The sequence below is a fragment of the Gossypium hirsutum genome, chromosome D05, assembly GCF_007990345.1.
Source record: "Gossypium hirsutum isolate 1008001.06 chromosome D05, Gossypium_hirsutum_v2.1, whole genome shotgun sequence".
NCBI lineage: Eukaryota > Viridiplantae > Streptophyta > Magnoliopsida > Malvales > Malvaceae > Gossypium > Gossypium hirsutum.
In genome coordinates this window covers 13,270,133-13,287,280 of record NC_053441.1, presented here as the reverse complement: position 1 = coordinate 13,287,280, position 17,148 = coordinate 13,270,133, and the positions used below count along the sequence as shown (strand labels likewise).

Here is a 17,148-nt window from a genome sequence, read left to right as displayed (position 1 = left end):
GTAACACAACAACTGAACCAATAAAATTATAACATGTCAAATATTTATTTCCACATCAGCTACCAATATCAACTACATCTCTTTCCTACTCCTCCAATACAACACTAGTCTTTTATAGACCAAAACACTTTCCTAAACAATGAAGAAAGAAAAGCTTGCTCAAATTTACTGTTTTAATAAATAGAAAATGAAAACCATTGACACTAAAGTTGTCGAGAAGATTTCATGAGTTTAGCTGTATGTTAGATAAGTCCTGAACAATATGAAAACCTTAAGTTTTGACAAAGAAACTGATGTATTCGAGATCCTTTAGAACTTTAATGATTAAGGGTGGGTTTGGATGGGTGATTTGGTGTGGTGCGTTTAGTTTACTTTTTGTCTCACGCTACAGTATCGCTACAGTGTCTAATCTCACCGCCACCACTGTTTTTACACTAACCGCAGGTAAACGCACCACCCATCTAAACTCACCCTAATTCTTCTGAACCTTTCATAACTCCTATGCAAGGGCGGAATAGTTCCCAGTCGTCGAGGGTTTTGACGGCACAGATACTAGTCGACTAGAAGTACTTTCTCTAGAATCAATGAACTATTTACGCCTTAAAAAAAAGGATCAACTAACACAGAGTCATGAGACAACTCCACTTCCTGGGTTGTCAAAGCATTAAAATGCCAACAGATCAATTGGTTCCTTGGACTGATCTACAGTAGTTTCAATTGAAAATATTTTCATCGATTTACCCTTCAATTGCCATGTTCAAGACAGAAACTTCTTTGAATCTTTTTGCGAATGCTATATACAAAATTAACTGTCCAGGTTCGGGTAATTCAAGTGTTGTCCTTATTTGGACTTCTCAGTATGATGCCTTGTTAATTTTGTTCACTCTATTATTTCCATTTTTTTAAATATTATCTAAAAGTCGGTGTTTTTTATGGAAAAAGTTATTAGATTTGTCGTAATGGTTTATATTTTGTTTAATTTTGTTTCAATGAACATCACCTTAATATATGATGTGTGTATTTTATAAGCAACAGTGAAACAGGGGAAACCTGATCATGATTTCAAAGTGACACAGGGCACAATGGTGAATTTTTTTTACATTAACGTAAGAAGTTATTGTGGGTTTTTTACCCAAATAATATAGAAAAAAAATACTGAAATAGGATGTCAGAAAAAAATTTTACCAAAATAGGTTACTTTTTTCATTAGAACCTATTAGATAGGCGCCAATGAATAAAATAATAATAATTTTTTTTTGAATAAAATATTTTTTTATATTTTTTTAATAATTTTTTTAAAAAAATACGGTCAACGGGTCGGGTCGGGTCAGGTGGCGCCTATCAGGTAGGCGCCAATGAAGGTGCCTCATAGAGAGGCGCCAATGAAATTTATGTTATAAATTTTTGTGTTTGTAATTATTTAACATTTAATTTATTAGTAATAAATTACAAAATTACTAACAAGTTACTAATAAATTTATAACATAATCCTAAATTACTAACAAATTAATTATAAAATAATTACAATATTCATACAAAATTATAATATTACAATATTACAATATTCATACAAAAAAATGCAATATTCATACAAAATTATAATATTACAATATTCATACAAAAAAATTACAATATTCATACTAAATATAGATAACCTATAATTAATAATTAATAACAAAAATATATTGCAATTTTATATGAATATTGTAATATTGTAATTTTGTGTGAATATTGTAATGTCGGGATATATTGTAATATTGTAATTTTTTGTATGAATATTGAAATTATTTTATAATTAATTTGTTAGTAATTTAGGATTATGTTATAAATTTATTAGTAACTTATTAGTAATTTTGTAATTTATTACTAATAAATTAAATTTTAAATAATTACAAACACAAAAATTTATAACATAATCCTAAATTTTAAATAATTTGTATGAATATTGTAATATTGTAATTTTGTATGAATATTGTAATGTCGGGATATATTGTAATATTGTAATTTTTTGTATGAATATTGTAATTATTTTATAATTAATTTGTTAGTAATTTAGGATTATGTTATAAATTTATTAGTATAACTTATTAGTAATTTTGTAATTTATTACTAATAAATTGAATTTTAAATAATTACAAACACAAAAATTTATAACATAATCCTAAATTTATAACATAACCCTAAACCCAAAAAAATCAGAGCATTGGCGCCTCCCAGATAGGCACCACCATTGGTGCCTCCTAGATAGGCACCACCTTTGGCGCCTCCCAAATAGGCACCAATACTATGTATTATACGGGTTATATATTGACCCGGGAAAGTATAAAATTATATTTTATTCAAAAAAAATTATTATTATTTTATTCATTTGCGCCTATCTAATAGGCTCCAATGAAAAAGTAACCTGTTTTGGTAAAATTTTTTTTCTGACATCCTATTTCAGTATTTTTTTTTCTATACTATTTGGGTAAAAAACCCAGTTATTGTTGCAAATATGGTTCAGTGGAGTCAGAGGATTGGGGAAGAGATGCAGTTGATATTTGTAGCTGATATGGAAAAATAATCCAGACATGAAAAAAATTAATGATATGTTACGATTTTTTTGGTCCAATTGTATTTCATATTGTTTATAATTGTAGTTATTCAAACATGTATCATTATTTATTAAAAAAATATAATCATTATATTGATTATTGACCAAAGAAGATATTTATTGATTGTTCACCTAGAGACTTCGATTTTTTCTTCTCTGTTGGCTTAAGCTAAAGGTTTTGTCAATGAAAGTCTCTCATTCCTCGTCTCATTCCTTTTCTTCCAACCTTACCTCTTTTATCTTTTCTTTCCTCCCTTTTATCCACTCTCTCACCATTTTTCAAGCTTCAAAATTAGATAGGTAGTTGAACCGGTCAGGCCGCCAATTCGTCAGTCTAATTAGTCCGTTTGGTTTAATTAAATAAATCATTAAAAATTAAAAATCAGGTTCAATTGGTCTGTACTGATTCCTGGATCAACAAATTCAAAGCCCCTCTTTGGACTGGTATCCCGTCTGATTCCCGATCCAATCAGTCCGGCCGGATTGATCCAACCCTCTTCAAATAACCTAGCCATTTCCCCAATTTGAGTAAACCTTTAATTTCCTTAGCTATATTTAAGTCACATCTCATTAAGACCGAATAGTATATTTTCTTTATTCGCTCATAGTTATTGCTTTTTTTGTTGAAGGGAGATTTGGACCTGATCTAGTTCATCAACTTATTGCGTTGCTTATCTATCAATGAATTTGAGCTCAAATCCAAGATCCAGTTGAGGTTGGTTTAAATCAACTCCATCATAGCTTTGAGCAACCTTCCAATGTATTTGGCGTTGGTTCTTGGTTCTACTTGGGTTGTGCCCCCCTCGGAGGCTACAACGTAAGCCTTTGCGAAAAGACTAGGCTTGGAGTTTAGCCAAGTTCCCTCACCTTTAAAATCTCTTGTTATATAGAGTTATTTTTTAGTTCTAAGCTTGTCATGGTGGCATGAATGCCTCAGCTTAAATCATGCTTTTATCTTTTGAATTGTGCTCATTTTGCATTTTAGTATCTACATTTTTTGTCTCCTTTTGGTATATAAGCTATCATTTTCATCTTAATTTACTCATAAATAAAAAAATTATCGGTAAAAATGTGGTAAAAATGTGACATATGACAATTCTTATTTGACATTGACAAATTTTTGAGTAAAATGAAACAAAAATGATAGTTGACTTATCTAAATGGGACAAAAAATTAAAATACCAAAATGAAAAAAAATTATAATTTAGAGGTCAAATTATTAAAAAAAGTTAAAATATTAAATTAAAAAATATATAATTTGAGTGATTTTTCGAATAATTCATTGACCATTTTTGTAACTTTTTAAAATTAAATGACAAAACATAAACTTATTAGTAATAATTTGTGACAATTTAATTGACAGGGTTAATTTTTGGAGCAAGATGTTTAAAGATTTTTACCAACTAGGTCAAAAGAAATATTTCCCTATTTAATACATCTGATCAAGTTCGATACAAAAATATACAGTAACTCAAAAACAACAACAACAATTTATCATAATTGAATGCAGGCATCATTGCTAGAGATTAAACAGTGTAATCCAGGTCCGGCCCAAATAATTACAGTAAAAATAGGCCTTTGAATAATACCGTACGGTTTCTCTAGATCAAAGCGCGTCAGCTAGAGCCCGGGATAACAAAGCAGCGGAAGAACAATGAGTTCCTCCTCCACAGCTCTTCGGGAACTGCAGCAGGACCTCGAAAACAAAGCCAACGATCTTAGCAAGCTCCAGAAAGGCAAGCCAAACGAGACCCATTCTCAGCTTTTTTTTCTTTATTTCCTATTTGCTTTCAAATATTACGATTGAGAAGCCCTATAGTTTTATTTATGTATTCGTTGAATGGCCTCTCGCCAGATATAGCCAAGAACCATCAAGTCAGGAAGAAGTACACTATTCAGTTAGGAGAGAACGAGCTAGTCCTCAAGGTTCCCTTGGGTTTTCTTTATTTTGCTGACTGAATTGATTGATTAATTATTTAGCTTTCAAATGATTATTGATGATTATTTGTTCTTTTGCTGGAAAAAAAATGTTATTAGGAGTTGGATTTATTAAACGAGGATGCAAATGTGTACAAGTTGATAGGTCCAGTGCTTGTGAAACAAGATTTAGCGGAGGCTAACGCCAACGTTCGTAAGAGAATTGAGTACATCTCTGCTGAATTGTACGCTTGCTTTCACATTTTATCATTATCTTTCCTTTTGCTGCTAAAAAATATTACGGATGGTTTCTATTGGTCTTGTATAAGAATCATTGATAGTATTATTTTGCCGGGACATTTTGAGGCAATGCTAAGCACTATGATTCAGATACAAAGTCGGGGTTAGGGTGGTGTTCGGATTATGAGTATTTACTGTAAACGAGTGGGTTTTCAAATGTGGTTTCCAAACCCGAATTTTGCGACCCAACTAAAATACCAAATTAAGCTAAGTTCGTTTCATTTTAAGTAATATCTCATTCCATGCGGATATATTCCCATAATAACATGTTTGTCTGGGCTTCAGTATTAAAAGTTGATTTCTTATTTATTTGAAAGTAGAGGGTATGCTTCACCCTGATCCTTCTAGAGTTGTAACCAGATGTACTTCCTTGTTACTTTTTTCTTTTGACATGCTTAAGCAGTAACCTTGTATCTGCATTTTTTTTTTAATTCTGCAATGTGCATCATGTGATATTGTAATTATCATTCCATGGTTGCATGTGTATGAACTTTAAGACTTTGTTTCTGTCAACAGGAAGCGACTTGATGGATCTCTTCAAGATTTGGAAGAGAAACAACACAGCAAGAGAGAAGCGGTTGGTTTTCTTTCTTTTAAAGTGCTTTACTTTTGCTGTTTTGATGCCTATATAAATTGTCTCTATTTGACTCTAAACAACACTGGCACAACATGTTTCTGAATTGTGAAAGAATTCTATTGTGTTTAATTAAACAATTGAAGACTGTTAGATAATCATTCAGAGGCATGATTATTTATGACATGAAAATTTTGACGTGAGACTAAGATTGATTGTTGGTATGGTTCAATAGCATTAAGCAAGGTTTGATTTGTCCTGCTTGCTACTAAATCCTTGTTACAAGGGTTTTTGGGTCTTGATGAGTACCTGAAATAGGTGATATCATTGGGGTGCTAATTTGCTAATACTCTGTATGGCTACTTTTGGGTCCTAGCTCACAGTATTTACTTAGTTGGCTTTGCCTGATTCATCAAGGTCCAATTTCATTTAAATTTGTTCTTATTTTAAACTTCTCTGTTGTTTACAAATTTGTTGGTTTGCCTTTTGCAGTCCAGAGACTTAGCTTTTAACATCTCGGATTAAATTTCATTTTTTTTTCTCTAAAATACCATGGCCATTTTACAAACTGCTTTCTACATGGATGCATCTTGCTGTTTGGCTTTTATGAAAGTTGCCTACTTGCCTCCTGGTAAACTAGAATACAACAATCATATAAGTTCCTGTTAAATCCACAAGATATGAAATCAAATTGTGTTTTGGTATACTAGAAAATGTCTTTTTCCTTTTAAGTTGAACTCTAAGAAAATGTAATTAGATTTGTAAGCCATATTTTCTTTGCGCTCTTTTCTACCCCCTCTTATGCAACGTTTCTAATTTATATTTTGCAAAAAGTTGCATCATGAGTATGCATTTCTTGCTAAGCCTAACAAATGCTAGTATTGAGTAAAAGCAAAAATTGAATTTGATCCATTGGCTTTGTATGCACTAGATATTGAAGGTGCAGCAGAGGATTCAATCTCATCAAGCTGGAAAAGCCAAGGCTTAGCCCATCTTCATATGTTTTGCCTTGGTGAAAACTATCATTCTAGTGGCATGATATTCTATGACCCATAGTTGTAAAATCATGATTGCATGCCGTGGTTGGAGCTGTAATCCAGTGTTCTTGAACCATAGTTGTAAAAGTTACAGTGTGTGGTTGCCTTTTTAACTATGATCCTTAACAGTCATGGCAAGATCAGAAGCTGTTCTAAGCAATGCATTTTCTGCCTTATTGGTTTGAATTTTTACTCCATTCATATTTTTCTAATATTATCAAACGCGCCCTCTGCTCTTTCCCATTACCCAACAAATGTTGATATGTTAATCCAGCAGGAATTATTGATGGGGTCTTATTAACGTAGCCAGATTTTTGCTTACAAAAATAACAAGGCTTGGTAGCCTGAAAGGGTCCGGGGTAAATGTTAAAAGAAGCAGATGGATTCAAATAGCTCGATGTTCAATTTATACATGAACTAAAACTTAAAAATAAAACGAATAGATTTGCTAATACTTATTTATTGGGTTAAAAGAGGACAAAAGAAATTTCAAGCTTGTTGATGGCCTCTTTTGAGTGCTTGTATGCATTAAGTTTTAGAAGCATTTTTTATCCATAAATAATTCGATTTTCTTTCCTTAGAAAAGAGACTTCTAATTTATAGGTAAAATCGAATGAAATTATTCAATGATATCATTTTAATTCCTGAAATGGAAGTAAAAAAAAAGACTTCTTTTTCCGTCTTCAAGTTCCTAAACTATTCTATCACATTTTGCATTTTCGAGAGAGGTAGTTTGTTGCCGGTGTCGGGCAGCAACCTAAGGCTGCCTTTCCCCTCTCCCTCTCCTTCCTTGCCTTTTTTCTCCCCCTCTTGCCCTTGTCCTTTTCTTCCATCGCCTCTCAAGCTCACGACTGACTTAGCTCCGGTCACCATGGACTCTTTTCCTCCCCCTTTCTACCATTTTCACCTATCCGTTTTTATGCTATGGTTTGCTTTTGTTTTACTTTAGGTTCAGTTGCGTGCTGCATTCTAGCGATACCAACGTTTGGTTTGATGAGCTCTTCCGGAGGGGGTGTTTGGCCTCTGTATCGGGTGATTTTCATCACCCCTAGTACTTCGAGTTCGCAGAGCAATTCTAAGGTGTATGGCTCCGTCAGAAAGCTTTTGTGGTTGGATTATCTCCGGTTTCTTATATGACCAGATAGTCTCAAACAGATGTGTTGCCTTTCTCAACCGAACCTTGGTGGTGAAAACGATGACTAAGAACTTGGGATTGTTGTTGGTTCTTGTTGTGTGGGACGAAGTCAAAGCTTTGTCCATTTTAATCCTATTTCTTTTAGTCTTTTATATTTTGTTAGGTCGATTGTGACCTCTACTGTTGTGCCTCTTTTCACTTAGCCGGATATGGCTGATATTCACTCGACTACATGTTTTCGAGTTTGGTTTGATTACATGATAGCCTTGTTGTATCTTGTCCTTGTGGAATTTCCTTGATGAAAATTTTGTTCGTTTCGGACAAAAGAAAATCAAACAACACGATTACTCGAGCTGTACAATCTGCGGAAAGGTCATTCTTTGATGTGATATTGTTTGAGGCGATACATGATCCGCATGGTGAAGGTAAGGAAGTGGTGGTCGACAGCCGAAAGAGGTATACAATACAATGATGGTGCATGGCTGCCTACCCTGACTGTCGGCCTCGTTGGCGGCAGTCTAATATTTCCATTCAACCAAGTTTATCATTTCAGGACAAACACCCTGAAAAATTGCTCTTTCATCTTCATCCCTACTTTGGCCTAACACGGTTTCACCCGCCTAAAAGCTACAGGCGAAGAAAATCCTGCCGCTCAACTTGCCAAATGGGACAGCATCATGCCCAATTCATTTATTCCGTTTGTTACGTAAGGCGGGTTGCATATGTATTTATACGATTCATTATTAGTATTAATTTAATAATATATTTTTTCTCATAATATCATTAAATATACATAAATTTTAAATTTGAAATATATTAATATTAAATATACATAATATCACCAAGTCATTAATTGATCTTGGACTCTTCAAAAATGAGCTACATATATTCCTAACTGATCTAGTACTTATCCCAACTTTATCTTAATTTTTAAGAGCCATTCTTGAAATAAAATTTTGCTATCTTGGAGGCTTCCAAGTGTATTGCATCAAATCCACTTATCATGTGCATTTTATGTTTTTGTTGCTTATAACCTAACTATACAAAGTAAAACACTGCTAACTAATGTACAAAAAATTTGTAGTTTGTTATGTGGGCACAACTTGTACTAAAAGTAATTATGTACTAATATATTTAAAATATAAATATGATAATATTATTTTATCATTGGTTAAAATGTTATTTTATCTATTCTGAAGTGATGGAAGCAAAACCTATAAAATAATACTAAAAATTGATTTTTTAGTGTTATCTTTATAGGCTACTGGAATGAAAATAAATAAATCCTAATTTTAATTATAAAATTAATTAAGTGATAATTAATTTAAAATAATAAATGTAAATTAATATGAATACAAACTTTATTTCAATATACTAATTAAATTTTTTATCGATTTATTATATAAAAATTAGAAATATACTAAAATAATAAATCAATTTACTAATACAATAAAAGGCATTTAGCTTAGTTTAAAAGTTTCTCTTATACACACTAGATTATGACATATCTAGGTTGGGTGTGGAAAAATTATCTAAAAAATATGTAAAAATCAAATAAAATTTTGGTTAAAATGATAAAGTTCAATGTTTGAAAATATCTATCATGAGTCAGATTTTATTAATTTTATTATGAGGCATTAATCCATCCATAAAAGCATGTCCATGTATGTAAATTTGTAGCAAATAAACAAGCCATAGATTGTCACCGTAACTCTTTACTCGGAGTTGACGTAATTTTAACAAATAACATATTCTGTGTTACTTTCAATATTACTATAAAGATAGAAATTTTCATTACATTTTCTCATATGGGGACAATTATATATAATTGTTGACCAGTTTGCAAAGTTCTACTAACTTCGGATGTAATTTACTTTGTAAAATAATATATTTTTATTACTTAAATTAGTGTTTGATTGACATATGATATCAATTTAATTAAAATTTTAAATAATTATGTAAGTTCTAGATATTAAAATGTAATAAAATTTCTGATAAGATATGCGGTTAATAAATTTAAGGTTAGAATTCTGATAAATCATAAATATATGATTGCTAAGCTAGGAGCTCCTTATGAATATCAGAATTTGATAATGATACAAGGAAAATGATGATGAGAATCAAAATATGGTATGACAGAGACTATGCACATACTTTGGTTTTGCCAGTTATAAGAGCACCCACTGCCCACTACCACTACTTTCATATCACCATTTCTAATCGCAACATGTATTCAAGGAATCACCCCCCCCCCGGTGCAGAGAACGTACGTAAATGAAACTTAAAACTCCTCTGTGCTATTTCTGGAGACTTGTGTTGTTTTCCCCTTTGCTATCTGAAGAAAGGCCTACAAATAGGGAAATGGACGTGGTTTAAAGAGCGACATATATGGATGATGTGACCAGTTAATTTGATGATAAGCTGAAAATATATATATATGACAATGTTGAAAGGAGAGCACTATGGAAGCTTGTGCTGTGCTCTCATTTCTTGTTTGCATTTGAGATATGAAAATCTTTACATTCCTTCTTGTGCATCCATTATGCATATATAGCTCCCAACTCGACATATTATTAATCTCTCTCTCTATATTTATATAATATTAAGTTAACAAGGATAATTAAAGTATCTTAAAAAGTTAAACAGGGACAATTTAAGTATTTAAAAAAAATGATTAAATTTGTACAAATTTTAAAGGATAGAGTCATCCTATTTAAATTCATGTCATAAAAAATACAATCACTACTCTAGTCAAACCAAGATAACATATTATAAATTAAAAATCGAAACAAAAGATAAGGCATAAATTCACATAAACTAATTAAAGTATTAAGTACGGGATGTATCCTTAAACACATCATTTTTTATTGATATATATTGGCTTTTTCAGTGAACTATTTTGAATTTATCACCAAAATATTTACAAATATTAAAGCACGAGTTTTAATAAATCTCAAATATAAATTGAATTATATAAAGCACTCTTTACTAAATTTCACAAGTGTAATCTATAATTAAGCAAATTCAAAATCAATCTCATACTAATATTAACCATATAACAACCTATCATTCAAAAATAAGAAATAAAAAAGAAAATTATTTTCTTTTTATAGCGGTGAATAAACCGCATTGTAGGATCTCATTTCAGAAATTTTCATCTACTGTTTTGTTGAAGGGGACCAACTTACAAATTCTGTTTAATTTGTTAATTTGTCTTATATGAAGAAGGGAATATGATTGCCACATTTAGTCGTCTTAGGTTATTTACGAGCTTTGATTTTGTACGATTTTATTTATGAAATTTTGATTTGATTCAATTTTCACAAATCACTAACAACATTATTGAATTAGTACCATTTTATGTTAATATTATTGCATACACAAACAATTGTATTGATTCGATACGAAGAAAATGTATGTATTCATTTATTTAAACATGCACAATTGAACCAAAATCAAAGTTCCATATATACATATGAACCGCAATTCAAATGTCATGTCTATAATTACACAAAATCAAAATTTATGTATCAAATTACACTTTAAACCAAAGTTCACATATAACTTCATTCAATAAAATTATTAAAAGTAGGTAAGAAAATTAATCACTCAATTAATAGTTTTTAAGATAAAAATTTACGTTAACTTGATGAAATATCTTGTGGGTTAGTTTTTAAATGAATTAGAAAAGAGATTTTTTTAGGTTTAAATTTAATATTCCATTTTCAATTGCAAAAACACATTTCTGGTAATGTACATATAGATTTGATTGATTTAAATTACGACTACAATCAACAATGAATAATCGAACAAAGAAGAAAAAACATGTTACAACACCTAACTCCAGTTATTACTTTCATTTCCTTGATGTCCCAATTTAATTTCCATATGAAGGTAATAACCATATATTTTTCAAAATTAGTTAATAACCACATATATTTATATAGGTTTAATTAAAAAAAAATACTCCTAAACATTCTCCTGAAAAATTATTATAATTAAAGTAGAAGAAGGAAGGACTAAATAGCTAGGATTTGTAAATCCTAGGGATGAGAAGGGCAAATATCCCAAAATTGGTCGAATTTAAAAGGAAATGGAAAAGGGAATGAACAGCTTGAACTTAGGTCACTTGAGGGGCATATTAGCACTTTAACCATTTGGTTTGACGACTATTTCTTACTTAATTTATACCCCTAACCGTATATATTTTAGTGTAATTTTTATCTTAAGTTGTTGAAAATTAAAAGAAAAGGAAATGGGAGTCGGGAAGCTCTAACCTAGGACCTTTAAGATAGGGGAGTGACACTTAACTATCAAACCTATTTAATATATTGCCTATCCATTACAATTAACCTCCCTATATTATGGGGCGTGACATGTATTTTCTTAGGTATTTTAGAAAAATGCATACCGGTGTCGCCTGATACAGTAGCAGCACCAAAATAATTTCTTTTAAAGAAAAAACTAAATATGATGCATGATTGGGGGTAAAAGTGGGGTGGTGTCGTCAGTGTGTCAGGCGGCACCGATGAGAATTGTTCAATTTGTCTCTTTTCGTAATTAATTTTTTACTTGTCTCATTTTCGTAATTATTTATTTTTTATATTACTTGTGTTAAAAAACCGAGGGGAGAGTTTGGGGGAACATGGACAAAGTCAAAAAAAAAATTTTGGAGGCTAGAATTAAATTGTATATTTTTATGATAGTAAAAATATAATTTTATCATTTTAATACCTTATATCTTTATACTTTTTAAAAGATTAAATTAAATTTTTATCATTTTATGAAATCAAAGTGCAATTTTACAATTACTAATTTAAAATTTTATAAACTATAAAGAGGTGGGGAGGGAGGTGAGAGTGATGTTGGTGGCCGGGAGCCGGAAGGGGAACGGTGAGGGATGTTTTGTTGTTGTTATTATTATTATTATTATTATTATTATTAACATTTAACATTTTTTTCTCTCAAATTTCAGAAAAAAAGGTAAAGTCAAATACGATTGATGTGGCAAAATGAATAACAAAAAATAAATTTGAATATCATATTTGATCAAAGAGAATTTTAAGTACCATTTTAAGAACAGAGATATAATTTAGGGGTAGTTTAAAAAAAAGCCTGTTATATAATTTAGGGATATAATTGGTGTATGTTGAAAGGCTGGAATCCTATTTAGAACTTAAGTAGAGCAAGCTTTAGTTATTCATTTCATTATAAAAAGTGAAATTTTAAGTAGGACAGACTTATACTATACATTTATCACCTGGAAACCAATTTTAATTATTTGTTCTTTCTTCTATCCAGTCTACAAGATGCTACTAAACTTTTCCTAATTTGTCTGGTGAGATGATCTTTTTTTGGGTGATGAGTTGATTTAATTCCTCGTAATAAATGTAGTTAGTTTGAATGATGATAATGCTATTTTCTAAATTTTATATAAAAATACTCCTATGATAATATTTATTTGTTTATAAAAATAATATGATTTTGATAAAAAAATTAATAAGGAAAAATTTATTCAATACACATATCTTAAAATGGTTAGACATAAAACAAAAAAAAAGTAATTAAGCTAACCACGATTTTAGATTGGGTTCTTTTGCACTCTTATATCTCAATCGGTAACCGCATCTTTCGTCAATTAGGATAACAAATCCTTAGATTAATTTGCTTATGAAGAAGGAAGGACCACGTTAGAAGGTTTTGGAAATTTAATACTTGTACCATTATTTTCAAGGACCACTGCTTTCCCTACTTGATATAGTTTCATGTGGCCTTCCTTTAATCACAAGAGTTTTCCTTCTTTTAACCCCCCTTTTCTGTTTCAAATTAATTTCAAAACTAAATTTGATTATAAATAAATAATAATTTCGGGTCATAATATATATATATATATTGTTATAATTCTAAAGTTATATCAGGTATTTGATAGTACAACGGGAGCAATTCATGTTATGAGAAGTGTGGATAATGTTAAAATGAAAAGTGGTTTATATTATGATGAAAAGGAGAATCATTAAGGCTGGGGGTTCAAGAGAGTTTGAGGTTGAATCTTGGCAATGTGTTAATTGAATGTTTGACTTCTTAGTGTTGGGAGGGTGAGTGAGCGTGGATCCCAACCACTAAATTCCCTACTCCTTGAGCTAGGGCAAATTCAAATTTTTTTTAGAGGAAAGGTAGGAATAAATTGTAAATTTTTGAGACGTTAAAATATAATTTTGTTATATATTAATATTTTAAATTTTTTAATGAGGATAAGTAGAATATTTTTAGGGGATGAAATACACTTTTATTATATATTAATTTATAATTTTATCATTTATAAATAAATTAGTGACATAATACAATGACATGATGTATAGATTAATGAAGACACGTTATTTTCTTGATGATGGTGAAGTTATGGGACCAAACTTCGCGGAGTGTGAATTTTTATAGAAATAAAATAAATTGGAGAGGAGATTTAAGGCTAGAATATAACATGTATATACGTATAGAAATGGAGCTACGTATGAGAAAAGTTGTGATAAGCAGCTGAAAGGGTAATTTAGAGGTCACATGAAGTTTGACGTTAATATTTGTCAGCAAAAATAGAAAAAACAAGTTTGGTGTTATGTTTATGGAAGGACATTTTCTTTATCATTATAATATTGAAAAATGACAAATTAACTTTAATCATGCCTCGAACACAAATAAATGATTCTCAACCATTTGGCTCAAGAATTCATTATATATTTGTTGAAAAATAGACTTGATTGAAGGAAGATCAATACAAGTGAAGATAAGCAAGCGGGTGTACTACAATGGCACCAGCTAAAATAATATGATTCATATTTGAATTTGATGATTAAAAACCATTCTTTTTTCTACTAAGTGCCTAAAAGTAACCCAAATTAATAGGATGAGGGCTGGTCATGGGGTTGACCTTGAATGCCTGACCACAAACACCCCAAACAACGCAAAATCAATGGCTGACCACAGCTCCACCTAAACATCCTTTAAAGCGAAAGAAACTGTTTAACTAATACCAAGGACGTTAGGTGTCTTTAATTTTGACCCAAAATTGTAACTAACATATTTCAATCATAATAAATATATTATTATTTAAGTATGCGTCTAACTTAGTATCACAAATTAACTCGATAAAAAGATATTAAATTAATTTTGCATATTTTACATAAGTCATACTATTATGAGAGCTTTTTTTTCTTTTTCTTATTTAAAAAATAATAAAAAATTTGTAAATATTGATATTTGAATTCATGCCCCAACATCTAAAAAAAAAAAGAAAGAAAATTTTGGTTTAACCATAGATGTCCTCGTCTATTTTATGGTATGAGTATAGTTCTGTTTGGACAAGAAGTAGTATTTAGGTAAAACCCTCCCAACAATATTGACTTCCAAATTTGGTCTAAATGCTTGAGGGATAAGTCCACTTTTACTTCTTCCAACTATTTGTTGGTTGTAAAATCTTTTCTTTACTACTTCAATCGAAAATTTATTAACATTTTCATACATTTCACTTTTTATTATACAAATTGTTTCATCACATTGTATATCTATACTTACTATATTTAAAAATTTTGACTAAGTTGGCGTCACTTATAACCAAGTCCAACTCAATTGTTAAATTACCAAAACTCCTTATTTTAACAAAAAAAATATTAATTTAAAGATATTTTTGTCTTATTATATAAAATGCAGGAAAAAAAATATAAGCTAGACATCACAAGCGTTGCTCGTCTTATTTGTATACTTTTACACATATATTGATATATTAGTAATTTATATTATAAATTCTACTATATTTATTTCTATAAATATAAAAATGGTGAGAGAATAAAAATATATTTTTTATATTGTTTCTGGTGTGGACAAATGAAATTTAGTTTTTATTTATAGGAGTTTTGATGTCTCTTTAGAGGAACATAACTATCTAAATAGATAATCACATCTTTTAATAATAAATATAATTATTTAATAAATATATCCTTGAATAATCATATTCAAACCCAAGTTCCACTTACCTATACACTCATTATTTGTTAGCACGTTAAATGTGTATATTTCCCTTGAGTAGTTTGCAGGACATGCATGGTGGGCATTGGTGGCCTTATATATAAATTGTAGAAGGTGGGGTGAGTAGCCATCGTTAGAAGCATTTAAAAGAATATGTCTATTGTCTCTTAGAGTGTAACCATATCAACGTGGTATGGCGTATTAATTTTAAAGCGCATCTCAGAATGAGCCCTTCTTGAGCAAAGTTGTCTCAAGTAACCAACGTTTAGATAGGCGGAACCATATATTAGTACGGCTAAAGGTTGGAGAGTTTGAATTCCCATTTAGTGGGTCTTGCCAGGTATTAAGTTGTGCTAAAGAGTTCCCATCTTAGAGAGCAATGCTGCAAAGAAGCAATATATAGGAGGCATCCGTGGGGTTGTCTCTTAACTATTGAAGGAATAATGATGATGAGAAATGTATTTCTTTACTACTTAGAAGGAAGGAGCCTAAATAGCATAAGAGTGATGGAGATGGTGTGGATTTTTTTAGTGATAGACAATGGTTGACAGATTCTATTGCGTAGCCATTCTCATGGGTTAACAAGATATACACTAGTACATGTGTTAAGAAGATTGCATGAAGCATCTCATGGGTATAAACTCCCACTCAGTGAAAAAGAGTTGAACCATTAGGCTATGGACTTTAAACGGTGTGAACCTATGCCATTCTCCAAGCATTCTCCTCCGTAGTTTCCCTCCTTTACTTCCTCAACTAACATCAGCAATAAATATTTTTCTCACGTGCCTAAGAAAATGTCAATTTCTGATAAACATCTCAAAAACACAAATAAAGTTTTAGGTATCAATCCACCTTTTAGGTATTAAAATAAACGGCTTAAAAAAAATCTGAAGGCTCTGATTTAACAAAAACCCATCAAACACTATTTGCCCAATTCATGCTTCACACATTTCTTATTTCTGCAAATGTTGATAGATTGAAGAAAGAGAGAGGGTCAACATCACTGCACTACCCTACATCTGGAAACCCCAAAAGAAGAGGAAGGGCACAACTGAGGTGGGCTCAGGTTCCTCTCAAAAGTCAGGGGCAAGTGGCCAGTGCGTTTTTAATTGGATGGTTGGATCTGCCAAATTCATTTACTATACATATCGGACACAATGAGGGGGGGCCTCTTTGGGTCCCAAACCTCCTTAACATCTTCAATCTTACATAAATTTCAACTTTTTTCCAGCTTTATACTATCCATGTTCAATCATTCGACCCCTCTACAATGCTTAGTTTTCCACTAGTATTATAAAAAATTTTAGGGTCTTTTTCCATGCATACTCAGTAATAGTCTTAAATAACTGGTCCTCTACTTGTCTTCCCCCCCCCCCCCCCCAACTTTGACACTAGATACGCATTAACGTGAAGAACAAGAATGGAAGTGGCGTCGAATGCAATCATTTAAGGGCGAGTCATGAGTATATACATATAACTATGGCTCTTCGTAGGCCAAAAGGTTCTTTTTAATCTGATGAATATATATGTCAGATTTAGAAGGGAATAAGCAAAGATGCAAATTATAATCAAAATG

General features: G+C 30.9%; 1 protein-coding gene across 1 annotated transcript; it reads left to right on the top strand.

Moving 5' to 3' along the window:
* Positions 1–4,155: 4,155 nt before the first annotated feature.
* On the top strand, positions 4,156–6,607 carry LOC107905883 (prefoldin subunit 6). The gene is made up of 5 exons (XM_041093833.1): positions 4,156–4,329; positions 4,449–4,519; positions 4,631–4,755; positions 5,327–5,387; positions 6,316–6,607. The coding sequence occupies exons 1-5, from the start codon at positions 4,248–4,250 to the stop codon at positions 6,370–6,372; spliced, it is 396 nt and encodes a 131-aa protein (XP_040949767.1). The 5' UTR covers positions 4,156–4,247; the 3' UTR covers positions 6,373–6,607.
* The last annotated feature ends 10,541 nt before the right edge of the window (positions 6,608–17,148 follow it).

Excerpts from the sequence above, each read along its gene's own strand:
- LOC107905883 (XM_041093833.1), top strand. The coding sequence starts at position 4,248 with ATGAGTTCCTCCTCCACAGCTCTTCGGGAACTGCAGCAGGACCTCGAA. Across the intron at positions 4,520-4,630 it reads AGAACGAGCTAGTCCTCAAG|GAGTTGGATTTATTAAACGA; the intron begins GTTCCCTTGGGT and ends AAATGTTATTAG. Across the intron at positions 5,388-6,315 it reads AACACAGCAAGAGAGAAGCG|ATATTGAAGGTGCAGCAGAG; the intron begins GTTGGTTTTCTT and ends TGTATGCACTAG.